The sequence below is a fragment of the Haemaphysalis longicornis genome, unplaced genomic scaffold (assembly GCF_048455015.1).
Source record: "Haemaphysalis longicornis isolate Haplotype H1 unplaced genomic scaffold, Haemaphysalis longicornis Haplotype H1 scaffold_1, whole genome shotgun sequence".
NCBI classification, from domain to species: Eukaryota; Metazoa; Arthropoda; class Arachnida; order Ixodida; family Ixodidae; genus Haemaphysalis; species Haemaphysalis longicornis.
This window is the reverse complement of record NW_027526203.1, coordinates 142,625,014-142,645,800: the sequence shown is the minus strand read 5'-3', so window position 1 is coordinate 142,645,800 and position 20,787 is coordinate 142,625,014. Positions and strand designations below refer to the sequence as shown.

Genomic DNA, 20,787 nt, shown 5'->3' with positions numbered 1-20,787 from the left:
AAGGAAAGCTTGCTTGTTCACTCTGAGCTGCACAGCTTCCAAGTCTGTCCAGTGTTGTTCCCTGTGGCACCGTCCCTTATGGATCCCTGCTCGTCCCTTGCAGGCTTCTACTCGTGGCGCAACACGTCGCAGGGCTCGTGGTTTGTGCAGGGCCTGTGCTCGGTGCTGCAGGAGCGGGCCCGCACCACCGACCTGCTCACCATGCTGACGGTGGTGTGTCGCCGGGTGGCACTGTACTTCGAGTCGTGCGTGCCCGGCGACCCCAACATGGACCGCAAGAAGCAGGTGCCCTCCATCACCTCCACCCTCACCCGGCTAGTGTACTTTGGCCGACAGCAATGCCCTTAGGTGGCCCCTTCCCCCGTCTCTCTGCGGCCACCCCTTCAGGTTTGCCTGCTCTGTCTCGACCTGGCGCTGGCAGCGCGGTGGCCGGAGCACTGCGTGGAACGTGCCTGCCTCGGGCCTCGCTGACCCCCCTTGACGAGATGCCAAAGCTGGGCATGCGGGCTTTCTATGCAAGTGGAGAACTAGTCCCACGTTTGGAAAATTTTGCCAGTGTTGATTTGGATGCTGTGCACGTGATCATACAGGGGCCAGCTGAGGTGTGGGAACAAATGGCAGCCGTAGCTTTTGCATCACTGTGGTGACATGCCGAGTCTGTCTGGTGCAAGAGAGTGCAGCTGCAATGTGTACATTGTGCCTCGAGCTGAGGCCTGCATCCGTGTTGCAGCAATTTGGGCTTTGTATCTAATTCTCATATCGTATCATGCATAATCACAACCTGGCCCTCTACACCAGCCATCCCCATTGTCTTTATTTGTTTTTGCTTCTGGTGCTATTCACTTTTAGTATTAACTTTTAATCTGTCGTAGCTAACCATCTTTTTTTTGCGCTCTTTGCCCCAGTTGGCCTTGCACCATTAAAATGCAACCATCATCATCATCAAATTGGGCTTTGTATGGCCGTCGCAGTGTCTCCGCGTTACCCCAACCATAGCCGAGGCAGTCAACGAAACAAAACTGAGATTGGGGCGAAACTTGTATCTGGTCTTCTACGGCCGGCAAATTGCCAGCCACAGTAGCGATGCTCTGCCAGTAAACGGAGCTTCAGGCTGCTGCAGCGAATGAACTAGTCAAGTCAGTGCAGGCAAAGTGAAGGGGAATGCCTTGCGGGAGAGCGTGCCTTTGCGGGCACCAAGTGTCTGCGGTGTTTGCGTTCCCCGTGTAGGGTGTCTTGGAACCAAAGCTGTGGTGTCGGGAGTGCTTTGGCGTGAATAGTGGTTTTTCGAAAAGGAATGTTTATGTTCGACGGTTGATGAACTTTCTGGGAGATCTTAAGGTCGAGTAAAAGGATAAGGAAAGCCGTGGTGTTACGTAAAATCTGTGAAGAAATGCACAAAAAACTAGAGCACCTGAGCCTCTTTCTAGGTGTACTTGGTAAGGATGTGTCTAGTGGTCAAAGCGACTTGGAAATTTGTTTGATCGTGTGGCAGTCTCATCTGATGAGGGAGCTCAATTGCACGACTCGGGGGAGTGGGTCAGTCAAAGTGATGAAGAGTGCAAATGGGGCACTCAGTGAAGCAGTGAGCGTCTGGGCTGGTGGAGAAGATGATCAGAAGTTCACGACTCGGTGTCCAGTAAACTGATAGGTGTTGACCATGCTCACAACAGAGCCCAGAGTGCTCTTAATGGTATGTAGCTAACAGACAGGGCATGGACGTTGGTCGTGTGATGTTTCTTTAGTTGTTTAGTTGAGGAGGTGGAGGAGGCATGCCCTGAAGGCAATAACTTAAGGGCAGAAAAAGAACTCCGAAATTATCACCGGAACAAACCGACGGTCCAGCAGGCTAGAAATTTTGTCTCAATAGGGGAAAACGTCGCAAGGAGGAGTTGTGGCCACTGTGTTTGTAGAGAGCAAGTGTCATCGTCTGTGCCAAGGACCTTTCTTCCATATATGGAACACACACAGCTGCATTTCCAGCATGCAGTGTGCTTTGGCCTTTGGTTGGTGCGCTTTGAACAATGTGTCAGCAAGCAGGTCATGGTTGATGTTGTGACGCTGTTAGGGTTTGCTTCATTTCCCGCATCTGTGTGCCGTATTGACATATGCAAGTCAAGTTTGCTTTTGCCAAAGTTGTAGACGAGTCTCTTTTGTTTGCTTTGTCGTCTACCAGTGCTTGAATTGTGTGGCTCGTTGGGTTTGGTGCCATTTCTACAAGTGCTGGCTGTGGGAGAGATTTTGTTGTTTGATGCTTTTTTGTTTTGTGTCATCTCAGTTTGTATCATCGAGTATTCAAGAGAAGTTCCTCACTAGAAACGTGATAAGTTCCTCACTAGACATTTTGCACTGGGTTGTACATGTTTTGTTTCGTCCAAGCTACTTTTATTGCGTGTGTTTCTTGCTGTGAACCTATTGAACGTTTAGGAGAAAACTTCTTTGGACAAGATGTACTGGAAAGCATGGGAAGTCTGGGTTTTTTTAGCAACATGCAAGTTTAAGTGTGGCTTTTTTTTTTTTCCCGGGTCGGGGGGGGAAGGGGGGGGGGTGCAGAAGCAGCGTGAAAGCGTCCTCAAACAAGTTACCCACACTTATGTAGGAAGAGTTTCAGAATTCGGGTTGAACACTGCGAAAATAATTGGTGCAATGAGCATTGAATAAAATTCGTGCGTGCCTACTCTGATTTGGGGTGCCACGGTCTGACACCCATTCTTAGCATCTCTGGCCATACAAGTTTAAATACTGAAGTGTTTATTGGGCTCAGCCCTTCCCCCTGGCCTTTATGCCTGTAGCGGGCAAATTCTTGAAGGTGTTGATCAGGCAAGGAATCATGGGTTTCACACCGGAGTTTCATATGTGTTGACATGTGTATTTGTGCATGTAGGCATATAATTTGCACAGAAAGTATATCATCTAAACAACATTGTTGACATGGTAGAAATACCCACATGGGTGGATAGCACTGCTTATGTTTGTGCTACTGTTTTGTTTCGTGGCCTGCATTTCCTGCTTTAAACAATTATACTGGAGACAATTTTTTTTCCGTGTCGACGCGACGCGTAGCGGGAGGATGTGGACCACCCCCGGAGGGTAGCGTAGTTCCAGACGCTTCGCTGCACAGAGCACCCACGTGACATGTCGGTTTGCGCGATGCAGAACGGTAATTAAACGTCGTCATGGCCGGGGCCGAAGCCTGAAGCGACCCAAGACATACCTAATCACTATAATTAACAAAAATAACACGCAGGTTTGAGTTAAAAAAAAAATATTTACAAAAAAAGTTAAAGTGCATGTTCCCCCGGTTACCACTGTTGCACCAATATTACAATTACAATATTACAATTAGTTTCTTTCTCATGACAGTACGTATATATATCTTGAGAAAGGAAAGGTCCACAGCACCATGCTCAGTTTATATATATATATACACACACACACACACACACACACACACACACACACACACACGCCGGCTTCATGTTCTGAACATGGTGCTGTGTACCTTTTCTTTCTCATGATATATATACGTACTGTCATGAGAAAGAAAAGGTCCACAGCACCATGTTCAGAACATGAAGCCGGCGTAGTGCATAGCCGTGCTAAAGCTGCCGTGGCTGACCTCTAAGTATCACATCACTACCTGGCAGCACCTGTCCCACTTGTCCTGCCACCTTGCGGCAGTTGTAGTGAAGAGTACTGAAGAGCACTGTTTATACTTGGGCAGAAGGGTCTGCACGAACCAGCTAACATTGTAGCACTCCATGTTTTTCCCTCAGAAAGGCGTCATTCCACTTTTTTTTATGTACGGGTAGTCGTATTGGCTCCAGTATGTTAGCTGGTTTGTGCAGATCCTCCTGCCCAAGTTTTCCTTTTTGGACTCCTGTTGGTAGTGACAAATGTTTGTCAGACGCATGTACTTTGACATTGTGTAGACCACGGCTTATTAGCAGTAACACTGGACACATCACTATTTAAGTATGCCACGTACCTTGAGTAAACTGTAATGTTGAACCTTTGGTGGTGCACACTTTATGGTTTCTGTTGGCTGAACAAAGCTAGCTCTGCACTGGGTGCTTACAGCCCATGAAGTCCTGCCTTGACAGACTAAGTGCCTCTTGATGTGTTGCCCCTAGCTACCGTCATGGCCGCCACTCCGCATATGCAGCACACTCTGCTTGCCAAGGATTTTTCACTATTTTTGTAGCACGGGAAACAAAATTCATGGAGCCAAGTCACTGCATTTTTGTGCGTGCCTTAACACTGGGCTTTCTGAACTTTGGGGGCTTTCTAGAAGTGCCTTTTATGTAAGTCTAGGTGGCTGCAGTTGGGGGTGCATTAGGTCGAAGCAGCGGGTGCTCTCCTTGATTTGTGTGAAATCCACTCGTCTCGTTTGCAGTATCGAGGTGAAGCTATGGCTCGTAAATTTACAAAACCACGCCGTCCAACTTATACGTAATACTGTGCACACGGACGGGACAAGGAAAAGAAGAGACAGGACGAGTGCAGTCCTGTCTCATCCTGTCTCTTCTTTTCCTTGTCCCGTCCGTGTGCACAGTATTACGTATAAGTATGATGAACTAACTAGCCCAACAACATGCATTACCACAGCGTCCAAACTTGTCCAAATATTTTAATCCGTCAAACTGAACTCCCGAAATGTGTTTTGGTCCTTGGTTTTCTGTGTGCATTTCATCTGATGCTGATTGCACAGCTTTGCGCTCCATGTTATGGTACAGAAGTTTACCGTTCCTACATGCACACACCGAACATATCCCATCAATGGGCGCAGGAATGTTTTTTTATGTGCTTACGGAGTGTGTCCCACTTTTGGAGCAAGGAATGCTTGCCTGCACTTAAGCATTGCTCGCTGATTCGTGCATTCCTGTTAACATGCATGCCAGCCCACTTTGCGTATTGACCAAAGGAATTCCTGCGGCTTGTTGTTACTTTTGCCACTTCTGGTTACAGGTCTACTTTGTTGTTATGAACTCTCATACTATGTCGAGAAAAAAAAGTGTGCCGAAATATTGGTATGTTTCAAAGGAACACTTTCTACTTGTCTGTACTTGGATCCATTATTGTTTCAGTGGATGGGCTCATTGGCAACATACTGGTTGGTAGACACGGCTCACTGGTTTTTCATGACCTTGCGTTAACAGTCGGGTATAAGCTGTGTGGTCGAAGAAAAGTGTAGTGGACATGAATAACTAGGGTTAGGTAGTAGTTGCAAGTGCATTGAAGTTGGGTTGAACCAGATGTTTCATCGAAGCATCGATATTGCAAGTACTGGAAATAATTGGTTCTTACTCGAAAAAACATCAGAACCCGCTTACCGTATTTTCCGGTCTATAAGTCGCACTTTTGTATAAGTCGCAACCCCCTCAAATTGGCCGTTTTTCCGAAAGAAAAATGTACATAAGTCGCACCGGTGCACAAAACGCACTTGTTAATCAGGTACGCTCGTAGAAGATCAGTTCGTTAGAAAGTGGGGCGAAAGTACATGCTTGCGGCGGCCGCCACCTCTGAACGCCTCCCTCGGTAAGTAGTGCTAGACACGTGCGTCTACCGTCCAAAGTCTAGACAGAACTAACTTCTCAAAAATGGTTTATTGATACACACAGATGGCATGTACTTACGCCGTTTAGGCAAAACCATCTAAGCCTTCTTCCTCCTACTCGCTAACAATTCATTCATTTAGACCATAGAGCTGTCTCTTAACATGCACTGACATCACGCAGCACACCTTTTCAATCGCCGCGGCTGCCACGTACCAAAGTTAATCCATACATAATTCCCACCGGTAGATAAGATGCACCAGCGAAAATAAAAAAAAAAAAAACGCGACTTATACACTGGGAAATACGGTACATTTTTTGTATACCTTACCTGTGCCCAGACCAGAGGCACAGCACTGCTTATCACCTGACTCTAGCTGACTTCTCTTTGCCTTGCATCCTCATTGGCTGCCCTGGTAGGGCGCATTTAGTTTGGTGATTGCAGTGACAAGAGCAGCGTGGATGCGTGGCAGCATTATCTAGCTTGTGTGGCTGTACTGTGTTTTTTTTTTTTTTTTTTTTTGCTCATTATTGGGGCACATAACGTGGGTCCAGGTAAAGCTGTGCAACCCATGCGTCCAGACAAAACGGCATCAATTCTTTGGAGGTGGGTGGGTGAGGCACTTGCTGTTTGTGTAGATAGGGTAGTAAAGGTGTGGAAAGGGGAAAAATGGACTGGACGGGTGCCTAGGCCCTGCTGCATTCTGGTGCAGCTGTTGGCCTCGCCATAGAGGGGCTTTTTGCCCAGCTCAATTTTTGGCTTTCACTGTTGTACTTCGGTGGTGCGTGTCCCAAGCTAGCTGCACCAGTTTTAAGTTTTATTTACATCTGTGCTGCAGCGACTACCAGCATTGAACAAATGCGAAATGTTTGCAGCTGTCATTCAGGACGGAAGTCTGTTGTAGAGGGCAACAGGTATACCTTGTGTCACTCCCAGATCTGTTTGGGCTGTGGTACTCTACAAGAATCTGAGTTTGGTGGCATCGGCTAAATCATTCTTTTGAGAGATGCCATTCCTGCAGGGTGTTTTTTTGTGTGTATGTGAGCGTGCTTTCCATGATGAAACTAATTGTAATATTGGTGCCAACAGTGGCTACCGGGGGAACATGCACTGTCTTCGACTGAGATTTACTGGTGCCAAGTGCCATGCTGACAGTAAGCATTCAGAGCTTGTGTGTTGCGACCTCTAGACATTGCCCGTTTTTAAGGTGGAACGAAAGCAAAGTTGAATCGGTGCATTCTGTTCTGTCGTTATGCAAGACGAGTGCCCACTGAGTCAGGTTGTGTGCGATGTTCTTGTAAGTGGTTTTTTTTGCATGTGGAAATAAACTGTAAGCTTTTAATTCCAGCCCATGTAGTCGATGAATTTATTCACATTACCAAACATGCCTTGAATTCCCGAGTTAAAAAATAAAGCTTGCCCATTTTCTGGGCTTGCACTGGTGTAGAGGAAAACATTGCATTTTTTGATATTGCTGCCGGCAGGCTGTTTTATGACTGGCTTGGCACAAGTAATCCACTTTGAGGAAACTGCATTGAATGGCCTGCATGATTAACTTCTGGAAAGTACAGTCTCATCCTTTTGCTGTCATTTCAACAAGTTGTGCGTTGCTGCTGCTAATGCTTTGAAGCCGACTACACATGCACGGCAACTGACTGACTTATGTAGGCAACGCGTACACAATAACTGCTTCTAGCCAAGCGCAGTCCACACCCCTGCAGCACAGCATGTCATGGGTCACAAGCTTTTTTCGGTGTGCTGTTCTTCACTTCAGCTTCAGCTTTCTTCAGCTTTCTCTCATGGCATCAGAGTGTTTGAGTGGGCTGATGTTGCAGCCAATGGGGATCGGTGAATCTGCCATGAGCCTCTGATGGCAACTGTCGTTGACCAATTCTCCTGAGTGGGCATGTGAGGGAGCCGTTGCAGGTTTGTGTGTTAGCGTCACAGTCAAATGGGGAGTTGTGAATTGCCGTGAGCTTCTGCCGCAGCTGTCGTGATTTCAGATCCTCTTGAGTGAGTATGTGTGAATTGCAGGGTGAGTTTATGGGCGTCTCAGCGAAATGGAAATTGGTGAATTAGCTGTCAGAAGAATTAGCTGTCAGCTTTTGGTGGTTGCTGCCATCGTCACTGGTCAATCCAGCTAAGTGGGGGTGTTATTGGGCCTTTGCAACCGGTAAAAGCTTTGATGAGGACTTTCGGGCATTGTACAATAAAGCATGGGTCGATGCGGTTACTAGGAAGCACACGGGGAACCGTATGACGTGCTACACGGACGCCGTGCGCTACACCTGCAAACCCGCCCACGCAGCCACGGTGATGGACCACCAGGGAACACAACTCACAGCTGCCATGATATGCACCCCCTCTACAAATGCCGCTGAGTAAAGTGCTATAGCCCTAGCAGCCACAACATACAGCGAATACATCACAGTCATCGATTTTTAAGTAGCATGCCGCAACTACCAGCCCAGCTGCATATCCCCCTTCACCCTCAAGGTCCTTAAAGGCCAACTGCACTCAAATTTTTTCTTTGTCGAAATAAGTAGTCTATGCTCTTAAAATCACCATGGCGAAATCCCTAGCTTCGTAATCACAGAGAGCGCTAAGTACCGCCGTTCAAAGTACCTCCGAGCAGACGACGTTTGCACCTGGCGGAGAGTCGCCGAAACAAGTTCCGAGAGGCCTGTGACGGAGGTTGGGGAACCTGTCCCGCGAAGATCGCGCTTCTCCGGCGACTCGCAGGGCGCTCCGTCGGGCGCAGGGATGCGTTCGCCCGGGGTTTCTCTGCTATACCAACGCGCTGTACCGCCGTCGCCATAACATGTTTAAACTAAACGCATAGGCAGTAATATCCGCCATTTTTTTCAATGAAAAAAAAAAAAAGAGATTAGAAGCCTTCAAACTTTCACGCGCTTGCGAACGTCTTGGTGTCAGAAAAACTCTTTTGACTTGACAATATTATTTTTACTAAAAAAAAAAGCTTGAAACGAGCACTTGCCTTACATTTGTCATTCCTATTGCATTTATACCATAGAAAAACAAAATATATTTTATAAGTTCTTGACCACTTGCACTCCCGCGTCCGATATTGGCCATATTTGGGCTGGCCCAACGCCACCTCCATCCTTTAGACCTTTCGAAAAGTTTGACGACCTAAATAGAGTTGTGCACGCGGCTATAAACAATTGTGCGACTTTTGCCTCACTAGCTAAGTGAACCAGTTAATATCAGCCTTTCTGGTAGTAACAAATACATCGGCACAAATATCGGCCGTCGTCTTTGCGAAGTGCGAAAACTAACGGAACTGCTCCTCTCATAAATAATAGACTAGATTTTTGTTCAATTCCCAAGTGAAGCGTTAGATTTAGTTTATTTGAAAGTAAAATGTTTTCACCAGCACCTGTCTCTGTGGTTAAAGTAGAAAACAGCGGTAGATAGGAAATGTTTTCGTGTTTTAGTGCATCATTTGGCTGTGGAAGTAGCTTATAGTTTCAGACCACTTTTATAATTCGATTCTCGTTGTGCAGCACGGCGAAAAATACTGGGCCCATATTCACGAAACTGTTTGTACGTAATGTATATATAGTAGAAATAGTGATTGATCGCCGCCCGCGTGCGGTTTGTTCCCTTCAAAGAGAGCGACGTGATAGCCGAGGCGTCGGCTATAACGGAAACTGATTTTCGAAATCGTACGGGCAAGTAGCTTTGTAAATCAGGGTCCGCTCTTTTACTTGCAATGCCAAAAACTGCTACTCCGGCAGTTAATATGATGTAAAAAAATTATTCTCGGGCGGTCTACAATTCATCTCGACTGATAGCAACGGGATGCCGGAATAGCGCCTAACTCCATTATCATGGGCATACGTTAGTGGAAGTTCTTCGGTGGAAATAACGGATCGAAACGCGGCGCTACCAAGCGCATTTCAAGGGGGCTCTCAGCAGCCGCCGGTCCTGGCGCGGCCGCTTCCGATCCGCCACGTACGTCACGTCCGGTCGCCGGTAATGGCCGCCTTTTCTATTCAGTTTCGGTTCCGAAAACGCCAATGTTACGAGACGTTTGTGTCGCGCGCGTTTATGTTTGAAGCGCAGTATTTTGCATTTCGCACCCTCTTTATATGTACTATTTGGTGGCATTATTTTTACGTTCTCGAAAATTTGAGTGCAGTTGGCCTTTAAGACCATCCCGCAACTTCTCAACATTTGTATAGTTTGGACCTATAGACACGAGTCCCTCGACGGAAATGAGGCGGCACATACCGCCGCCGCCCGGATACACACCCTCTGTGCCACCTCCGAAGAGAGTCAAGACCAGAAGACCTCCCACACACTCAATGGCTACGCGGACATCCTCTTGCACTGCAGATACGAGTGTCAACAGTTTCCTCCTCCCAACTCCCACCTTTCATGAGCTGAAGCCACCACACTCCACTAGCTCCCGACCAACTCTTACCCCCCAAGATAAGTACAGTTGGGGAGAAGGCATAATAAAATCTTTTCCTGTACTTTCCACTCGTGTTGGTTTTCTTGCTGCTTGCGTGGCCGTTGTGTAAAAATTATTTCGCAGTAATTTAGGTAAGAATGTTTGTTCTGCCTAATTTTTAAATGCGGATGTACTTGCATGTTCATTATCTTCACACGAAAGCACTTTGCCTTAGTACAATGTTCTTTTTTTGCACTGTACTGTGCGTCCCATCTGGGTACGTAACCCGAGCCCTGAAAAATACTAGCAGGAAATGCAGCAGAAAATCGTATATTTCCAGCTGGAAATGCAGCCCGGAAGTCCAAGATTTCCAGCTGGGAATGCGAAATTTCCAGCTGGATTATGGAACTGGAAATCTCTTCCAGGTGGAAAACATTCCAGCTGGAAAGCAAATTTCTGGCTGGGATATTTCCCAGCTGAAAGAGATTTCCTGTTCCATAATCCAGCTGGAAATGGAAACCTTTTTCACCTGGGGGACAAGTCGCGAAAAGTAAACATCAGCCGTACAGAGTACAGGCTACGGCAGTGATCGTTAATCAAATCCGGGAATGACTATAAAAACATCGTAGGAGGCACTGATTAAGCCAAACTGCAGACGATAATACTTTTAAGCATGTGCGGCAAACCAATCTGATCACCGTTCTCGCGTAGCCATTCATTTACCAGGCAATACGTGCAGTTCGATCATACGTGAGCGACGCGTTTCCTTCGCTGTTACAAGGTGTTTCTGTGCACACACAAGTCCCGCACAAGTATTTCATAATGAATTTACAGCGTACTTTTCTCGGCATCAGTTGCATCGTCCTTGGCGTTAGTTGGTTGCGTATGTAAGAGCTGTGGGTCGCGATGGTAGCAACTACCTAAACGCGGTGGTGTCGCCGGAACAAGCGAGTTGCTGATTGCTTGCCCGAATTATTTGGTTTACAGATAACGTTTTTGGTAATTTGCATCAAATCCACAAGGAGGGGGTGAGACGGTGGCCACCACAAAAAAAAAGGGCCCATCTCCCCGCGAGGGGGACTCGAGTAAATGCGTCGCATAGGGGGTGGGTGTATTGCGTTAACGTTTAGTGTTTGGGGAGTTGGTGGTAGTGAATGCGTTGTATCAGCAGCTTCTTGACGTAGTTTGAATGAGTCAAGGATATAAGGCGCGTTCGTAGCCTTTCATTCTGTGTCGGTTTTGTGGCGCAGTGGGAAGAGCACCATGTACCTCGCGTTCCGCCCACAGGTAGTGAATGCGTTGTATCAGCAGCTTCTTGACGTAGTTTGAATGAGTCAAGGATATAAGGCGCGTTCGTAGCCTCCCATTCTGTGTCGGCTTTGTGGCGCAGTGGGTAGAGCACCATGTACATTGCGTTCCGCCCGCAGGGTCGAGGGATCGAAACCAGGCGCCGGATAGTATTTTTTTTTTATATAGTGTAGGGGGAGGGGTGCGGACAACGATGGTGCGGACTACGACTACGGACGTTTACACATTTACACTGCACACGACACGTGCGCTATTGCCCATACATTACCGGACACGTATTTTACACCCGCAAGCGCCTGTGTGATCGTGTCCTTCCCGTACGTTTTCTAAAATAAATACCATTTTTGGACAGTCGTTGTTTATACTAAGGAGGAGGTATAAACATTTGTTCAACTGTATCAAGTTGCTAATTTTACGTATTATTTAAAATACGTTTCTATGGATGCGCAAGAGTATTTAGGGGGGATTTTTTGGTAAAATTAAGCAGTTGTGAGTTTGCGTCTGTCATGTGGAATTCTGCGTGTCATTTTCATATATATCATTTTCAAATCCGACATGAATCACCTTGTCCAGAAACGTGTCTCACTCAGCATAACCAAATGCCTAATATGGTCACGTCTTAACCTCTTAAGGTGGACCTATGTTTAAAAAAAGAGGAGAAAATGCTTAATATAATGCACGTTATTGCGCACATGTGTGCACGGGTGTGTGCCATGACTCGCTGTTTTTTTTTTTAATTTTTTCCCACAATGCTTGCTTTCAATACAATTTTGAAAAAGGCGAGCCACAATTCCTGGACAATCTCGGACCAAAAGGGGTGTATCAGTTTTGAAAATACGTGTTAAAGTACTGCTTTTTCACCGCTACAGAACACGACGCCCAGTGTAGTTTCGATTGTAAGTAATACTGATAACCATAGTTTGGCTTTTCGCGTTACATGCGTTCTCTTCTCGCTGCTCTTGCAACGTTGACAGGACCCCCCCCTCTTCCCGAAAAAAAAACTAAATGCACAGAATTTCATTTTTTAACCAATCCTCAAGAATTAAATGCCAAGACAAAGGCGATATTCAGTTTACAAAACAAAGTAGTTACCGGGAACCCGTTGCGCTGATTCGCAACGATAAATAAAAAGGAAATGTTTTACTACATCTGCAACAGCACAACTTCATTTATTGCCATCTTTAGGGTTCGTAGCGACCTTATACGCAAGAATGCAAGCACATCTCGTTGTTGCAGGCACCTGTTAGATTTGAAAAGGAACGCAAATGGTCAGAGCCGCCGTAACAGAAAATTTTGCTCACTGTGAGGTCCCAGAAGCTTGGTTTGCACACTGTAAACCTGCTTGTCACTTTGCGAAAACCTAGCTAAACATGAGATGTTGATTGTACTGCATGCGTTGACAATTCAATTCGCAAGTTCACTTGCGACGAAAGCCGTAAATAAGTGATCCGAAACCGTTATTCATCAAACCTTCCTTCAAAGTCGCCAAAATTTCATTTGAAAGACCCGTTACAGCGGTTACATTTCTATCTCTGCACTGACAAAAATTCAGTAACCTTATGTTGCCTTTTGAACACACAAGAAATATCGTATGCTCTTAGAAAGAATGTTGGGGCAGTTAAGTAGTGTTACCATTTCAGGGCATCCCACAAATGCAAGAATGCGTCATGCTACCAGTGAAAGCGATTGAGATTGCCGTTGTAAACTGAATTTCAGAGATCGAGGATTCCTGATTTGTTTCTATTTATGCTTTTATTGAAGGCTCAAAGCCATAGTCTGGAAAGATCGAGCTTGCTACGATCCACAGAGTACAAGTTCATTGTCACAATTACGGCCATTCTGAGATTCCCGATGAGTCGTCGCTTTTTTTGGCGTAGTAATGAAAACTGACTGCCGTTTCCATGCTATACATTGAACGTTGAGGAACCGAACTACAGCATACTACTCTTGTTTGGACCTTTCGTGCGCACATACGGCGAGAAAAAGGCACGAAGCGCGCCCACAGTGTGCATTCTTACGGGCCGCTCAGCGGAGCATCCACACTAGCAGCGCGACGCTGTCGCCACCTACATGTCGAGCTCGCGGCGAATAGCACCCACACGCGGGAATCAAACAGGAACCGGAACTCGTGCCGAAACCGAAACGGCGGCAATTTTAAAAATACTAGTAAAACCTAGTACACCCGCAGTCCTAGTCATGGAATCGCCTGATCCGGACAACAAAGCTCTCGCCGAGGAGCTCGGGCTTGCATTTAACAACCTCACACCACTTGAACACTCAATGCATCTAAGTGCACGAGCGGTAGGAGTTGTGGGATACACGGATGGACCGGAAAGCGACCATTCCGCGATGCCCACAACAGACGAACGCCAAGCCGTCGGCACCGCTGCCTCGTCAGCCCCGTCGCGACGGACGAATACAGACTGGTACGTAAATAATAGTTCAATTTCAGTAGCACTATCGCTTACGCCAGTTGGCCGGTGTCGTGTATGGAAGCCGTTCGCGCGAGCTCTCTGCTCCGACCAGAAAGATACGAGCGTCAATGCGCGGTGTGTACGGTATTGTTTTTTCCCAAGCTCAGAGCGCTTTGACGGCGATGTGACAAAGTCGGCGACGAGCGCCAGCATGTCCCAGGAGTGAGCTAACGTAAGGGTACCGGCCGTAATCACTTCGTCGGAAATAAAGCGAGCACACTCGTACTTCATTTAGCTCCCTTTCTCCTCCGTTTGCAAAGGTCACAAAACGTAGCCACTTGCTTCGCCGAGAATTGTCGTTGGGCAGCGCATGAAAGGAGATCTCTTCCCCGGGGGGATGCCGCACTCCCTCGACGATTTGGCCGTACTACATAGGCATTTCAGGACGCAGCAACGATCTCGAGATTTCATTGTAAAGTACTCAAACAAACCGAAGTTTTCAGTGGTTGTAAACTGAAAACGAGCTCATAACAATAGCAGCAAGCCAATACAGCCACCATTCCGAAACTTCTGCGACGAGTGGCACTATCTCGTCGCTGCTTAATTGCTGTTCCTTACTCCCCTCGTTTCTATTTTTACCTTTGCTGGTTGGCGATATGACGCCAACCTGCTGTCAAGGGATTAAGATACCAAGCAAGGTTGCAGCTGTGCGTGCTAGAACGGTTCGTTGGCCCCGAAGAGCCACGAACCCGAAAATTCGTCTGCGCGACGGCGAGATGTCTAGCTCGACCGGCGGTAGTTTCGTACGCATTGGCGTACATGTTCGCGTGTTCATTCGGAACTTCAACCGTTTACTGCACCGTTCTTAGTGTCATAAAAAGAATGTGCAGTATGTTTCACGGGCATATAGTTCACTATATATGCACTGGTAAACCCTGCCTAACTTGCGTTTGCTTTTGCCGGCCTCCGCCAATCGTAGAACAATCTAGTATGACATCATAGTTTCTGTTGCGGGAAATGAGCTGGTGGGTCGCATGGTCATCCTTTTTTTCCCCCTAATTATGTAGCTTATCTGAGTGAAGTTTTCGTTATAAAAGTGGTGTCAGGATATGGTTCTAACGAGGCAATCTTTAGAATGAACCAAACTTGTGTTTTCTCTTCATGGCTCCTTTAAAGATCCCCAGGTGGCCAAATTAATCCGGAACCCTCCACTACGGCGCGCCTCATCGCCTGCATGCGTCGGTGCGTTAAAGGGGCCCTGAGATGAATTTCAAAGTGCTTTTGTTTGTGTCAGAAAACTACTCTATAGTTCTTGTAGAAACAAGTCCAAAAATAGTAAGCATATTCGCTCACGCTAACAAAAGTTATTACCCCGACGAGAAAGAACTATTTGTTGGCTCAGTGGCTTGCGATGACGACATAATCCGACCTCGTCCGAGGCGAAGCACTCATTTCGTGGTTGGCCGCCGGAAAGTCCGCGATTTTTGACGGCGGCGGTCGTTGGTTTACTGCGTCGTCGTTACCATGGTTACTTCAGCGAATGGGTCGCACATGCGACGACGACGCCCCATTTTTTTTTAAGCTACCTTTTCAGTCCTTACGGACTTTGAGCAGGAGGTACTGGTGATTGCGGAAGTCGACCCTGCAAGCGCGAGAGTTTCCGTGAACGGTAACTTATTTTTACCGTCGCTACATAACGATACAGCGGCTGGAATTTCTAGCGACTGTAACAGCGAGCTCCCTGCGCCTGCGAAATGTACGCTCGCGTCTCGATTAGATTACCGTAAAGTTCCCAGAGAACGCCCTCCCCCGAAACATCGCCCACCTCCTTTTACGGGTGAAATATTCAATTTAGTGAAAGACGCACCCACCCCGTAAAATCGATGGCTTTAGCGCCGATGAGTGAATGCAAACCCGAATCATCTTTTCATGTGTGATGCGGTCACTTATTCGTCCTTTCCGCGCTTGACCCGGAAGTTCGCCAGTCTCGAATTTTTTCTTGACATCTCCGCAGTTTTGGTTGGCGGTGCGGCCACCGCGTAGTTTTTCGCACCTGACCCGAAAGTTCACCCAGCTCGTATTTTTCACTTGATATCACTGTACTTAAATTTGGGTGGGCGTTCTTCCGGAACTTTATGGCACAGCTGCACTGCGCTCGGCACTTCATGCAAGCAATCTTAGTTGATGTTGTTTACTACATTCTTGCTAAATGATGACCAGGAGCACGATAAATATGACAATTTTTTTCAGGATGAGCGAGCCAAATCTCTGCCCCGGGCTACTCCAGCCTCCCACTCTTCCAATGGTTCAGATGCCTTTATAAACTAGCATAGTTCTTTTATGCTTTTAAAATCGTGTTGGGGAAGGTAATATAGGTAAATGCGGAATCATTAATTACAATTGTCTTACTCATTTTATATCGAAATATTTCGCTGAGGCGTGAATTCTGTTTAATGCAATACTTGGTCCTAATTGTTCCCACTAGATGGCGGTGTCAACGTCATGTTTTCTATTTTTTTAAGCTCTACAGCAGAAGTATACGGCTCTTTTAAAAGAAAATTATTGTATTGTGAGAGTGCAATCTAAAACGTCCAAGATTCAAGCTATTTCAAGCGTAAGCGAACAGTTCTGGGCCACAAACTTTTGTGCCATTTGCTTTGAGACAAATTCGCCAGATGTCGCTACTTGCAACGATTGCAGAACCTAGTGAACCAGCACATCCAGTACTTTGATTAGGGTGTCGCGAAGTAGCTCACCCAAAAATTAGTTTTCTATGACCCTCAGACAACTTAGTAATTTGCTGAAAAGATTTTTCTCTTTTACCCAGTCTTGGCGTTCGTGGACACCCCGAATCACGGCATTACAGCGATGTAACGGCTATTGGCCGGCTTTCCTTCAATTGCAGCAATGAATACATTCGATAGCCACTTTAAAAAAATTCCCTCGCACTTCCCCGAGGGGGAGAGTGTGTAAGTGCGAATGCACGGTTGTTGATTGCGCGATTACGGTGGATATCGTGATCTTGGAGTGGAGAGGAGGCGCCCAACACCCGCAGTCACTGAGCGGAGAGAGGAGGAGGAGAGTAGCGCCCGCCGTTACGGCGAGGGCTACACGAGCGCCCTCACGCGTCGGAATGCGGAGCGCCCGCTACGCGAGCGAGAGCTCTCCCGCCCGAAGTGGAGAGGAGGCGCCCAACACCCGCAGTCACTGAGCGGAGAGAGGAGGAGGAGAGTAGCGCGCGCCCATCTCCCCCCGTTGCTAGGGGAGACGAGGAGCGCGCGCACCCGCAGCTGTTGCTATTCGGACGACGGCGGCGGACGATTCAGGCTCGCTTAAGAAGTGCATTCGCACTTAAAAGAAAGCCACAAAAGAAAAGCAGAAACGAAAATTGTATCTGATGCGACAAGCAGATCACGGATCCGGAGTGCCGCTCCGTGCTCCCGGTAACTACAGCTTTCACAGTGCTTCCCATCGCGAAGGAAAGAGTGAAGGCGTTTATCGGAAATGTTGCAGAGGCCCTTTAAAATAGTCCGGTATTCTTGCATCAAAATGTCGATATCTTACGGCCAGTCTATTGCGCCATATGCTGTGCAGACCTAACAGCATGATATGTTATTACGCAATACCATTCGGATTTTGTACAAAGAGGAAGCTTGCACCATGAGGGTTCAGCGGGAATTTTTTTCAATTGTTCGTTGCAAAATGTCCCAAAAGGATATGGCCCCCCACCAGTCTAGAAAGGCGTGTGCGACCGTCTCCGATTTTTGAAAACAAAGCAGTCTGGTCTCTAGGGGAGAAATAACTGTTTCTGCTCCATCCATGTTTTGACCTCGAGAACTCTGCTACCTCCACGTTGCCAGTGTAGAGCGAAAATAGTTGACTTTGTGGTTGTTCTTTTCCTCGGGGCACATACGCATTGGGGGATTGGGCAGGAATCCGGAGATTTGTGGTGATAATGGGCCCACTACAGAAGATTCACAAGAAGTAGAAACCCAAACCGTTGTAGAATAGTGCGCGCCGCGTTACACTTGAACGTTATTGCAGGTTAGTAGAGCAGGTGCACACCAGACGGAGAAATCTGATTGCAGGGAACCTGTGGTGTATGCCTGTCTGCTGTTGGTGTAATTCCTGCAGTAGGATGAAGAAACAAAAGCGAAAAAAGAGGAGCGTACATGGTGTAGAAAAAAGAATGCGGTTGAAGCTAATCGCGTGTCTTAAGAGTCGGGAAAAAAGCTATGGACCCCTTATATTGGGTGGGCGGGAAACACCACAAGGGGCTGTATTGTCTCCTATCCTTTTCAATATTGCGCTGCTAGGCCTGCTGCCACTCCTCGACGACATCCCGGGGATCCGCCATGGCCTATATGCTGACGACATAACCGTCTGGCCGTCCACAGGGTAAATCGGAGAGTTAGAGAGCCGCCTACAGGAGGACGCGGATGTGGTGGCTGAATACGCCAAGTCATGTGGTCTCAGCTGCGCCCCCAGGAGGCTGAGCTACCCCTGGTTTCACTGTGAAAAACACACCCTCCAGGTTCGCCCACTATCACCTTACACCTAGAGGGCCATATCATTGCGCCATCTCCAAGCGTGAAGATTCTGGGCATGATATTCCGGGCGGACCGCTCCAACACCCTTCTGATCAACAAGCTTAAAACCACAACAGACCAGGTTACTCATATTATACGACAATTCATGACCAAAACGAAGGGCATCGGGGAAGCGGACACGCTTCGCCTTGTCCAGGCCTTCGTCGTGTCTAGGATTACGCACGCTATACCTTATGCCTGCTTAAAGCCACAGAGCTCAGAAAATAAACATCCTGATCAGGAAGGCGTTCAAGCAAGCCATTGGTTTCCCGGCGAGCACCTCAACGGAACGGCTACTCCGACTTGGCTTCCACAACTCGGCCGCGGAGTTAATAGAGACAAACCTGTGTATAGCCAACGATTAAGGTTAGGAGCAACCGAAACGGGGAGGATCATCCTCTCACACCTGGCGCTGTCGGCCCCACTCAGCCACCCAGCTCTCCTTACTGGAAACGTACTGCAATCCATTAGAAAATACTTAATTGCGCCCGTTTTACCACGCAATGTGCCCCATGTGCATCACGAGGATCGCAGAGAAGCCCGTGCACGGACAATATTTAGATTGTACGGAGATGCACCATCTATACCGCCTACACGGACGCAGCCTATTACCTCGGAAGAGCAACCATGGCAGCCACCGTCGTTTTAAATAAGCAGCACAGGTGCAGCATCTCAATCCCCGGACACAGCCCTCTCCAAGCCTAGGAAGCGGCGATAGCACGTGCGTTTAGCCAAAGCGACGCCAAAGTTATAATCTCAGACTCCCAGCAGGCGTGCCCCAACTTTGCCAATGGTCGATTGCACATCACAACACTTCGACTAATCAATCCAAGACAACCAACGAGAGCAGTCAGGATTGTATGGGCACCAGCTCACAGCGGCATTCCCGCCAACGAGATCGCCAACCTCGTGGCACGAGATTTGACCTGACGAGCCAGCGGTGATGAAGCCGAAGCCGAGCCCGAGCGCATGCAACCTGTTATCACATACCAGGAAATTACGCAGCACTGTAGGCTGTCCCGTAAAACCTACTCTTTACCCAACAAATCGCTACCGAGGGACCAGGAAAGATTATTGGATGTCCTGCAGGTGAACACCTTCCCACATTCCACCACACTTCACCTCTTTGACCGGACACACACTTTGCCGCTTCTGTGGAGAGTCTGGCACTCTCAGACACATAGTGGGCGGCTGCGATAAGTATACTCTAGACCCCCGTAACATCCACCTTTCCGAGGAGCTTTGGGAGAGAGTCTTGGACAGCTCCGGCCTCGAAGATCAGCTGCAGCTGATCGACTCGAGCTCAAGGCATCCTGGAGTGAGGACTCCTCTCTGAAGCATTTCCTTGATTTAATTGAAGTTTATTCTTTTTGTCTCTCTCAAAAGACAAAAAAAAAAAAAACGAAAGTGACAGAGAGACGCAATTACGACATAGCAGTAAAAAGTTGTTAATAAGTATCACCAGGCTTTCGCTTTCAAAGCACGTAAGCAGACTTAAGTGCCCTAAAAAACCTTTGAAGCGTTAGTGCATCTATTTCTATGCCTACAAGTGGAGGTTTTGCAGCGTTCATTGCATGGTTGCTTATGGGAGCCCAAGGTCCAAGTTAAGCACGGCTGTCGTAATTCTTGCAACGCCAGATGATATTTGATCTTTGGAGTGAGCGCGCTCTCACCGTTTAAAAGTCAGACACCAAAGTTGCGGGTATCAGAAACAATCAGATAGCTGAGGCTGTGGGGGTTAAAGGAGATGGGGATTAAATCGAATGGGGATTAACGCGTGAGACACATGAACGACTAGAGCACGCGATTGGCAAGCGACTGATCCTGACGACGGTAACACAAGACCTGTTTTCGCGTCGTGAGCTAGTAGTACGAACCTCACGACGTGCGATTGGCGAGGCAGATGCAATCGTACGATCATTGCGACCGTCGTGCGGCCGCAGCCAATAAGAGCACGAAAGCGTAGTCATAATGACGTCACTGTGAAAGTTTCTTTCAAAGCCCCGAGGAGCGCGGGCGTGCTCGCGCGGTCTCCACTGACCGCTCCTGCGTATTTCAGCGCATTTTTTTCTGCCTTGACTAATTTTGTTCAGGAGTGGTTTGTCTTGGTGGGCTAGATGGCTCATGGCTGGGCGAAGTTGGCGGTGACAAAAAGCTCCAGCGAACACCTGAAAGTAGCAGAGAAGACAGACAACGCGGCACGCGTCGTGCAAAAAGAGCGGCAATGCAGGTACCTGGTAGACATGTTGCCAGCGGTACCAACAGCATGGATGAGCGGAATCTTCGGTGCTAAACGTTCCCAAACCGCTTTACTGAACATATAAAATACTGTGTATAACGTAATAGCAGTATTCATTTTTACTTCAAGTGGATGAATGTTTTCTTTTCCTGCTCGGATTTCTCTTGCACATGTCTAAATCGGGCAGAGTGCACCTAAAAAGGGAGGGAACCATGGGGCGAAAAAAATTACCCCACCTTCCCGCGAGGGGAACCCTGTGGAGAT

At 47.6% G+C, this 20,787-nt stretch overlaps 1 protein-coding gene across 4 annotated transcripts in view; it reads left to right on the top strand.

Annotated features, from left to right (window-relative positions):
- Positions 1 to 6,900, top strand: part of LOC144137341 (caspase-1-like) — a 47,489-nt gene extending 40,589 nt beyond the window's left edge. For all 4 annotated transcript variants that reach the window (XM_077669463.1, XM_077669465.1, XM_077669466.1 and 1 more), the window contains one exon: positions 104 to 6,900. In XM_077669463.1, the coding sequence (XP_077525589.1) occupies positions 104 to 348 (245 nt within the window). In that variant the 3' untranslated portion in view covers positions 349 to 6,900. The remainder of the gene's footprint in view (positions 1 to 103) is intronic.
- Positions 6,901 to 20,787: the final 13,887 nt, after the last annotated feature.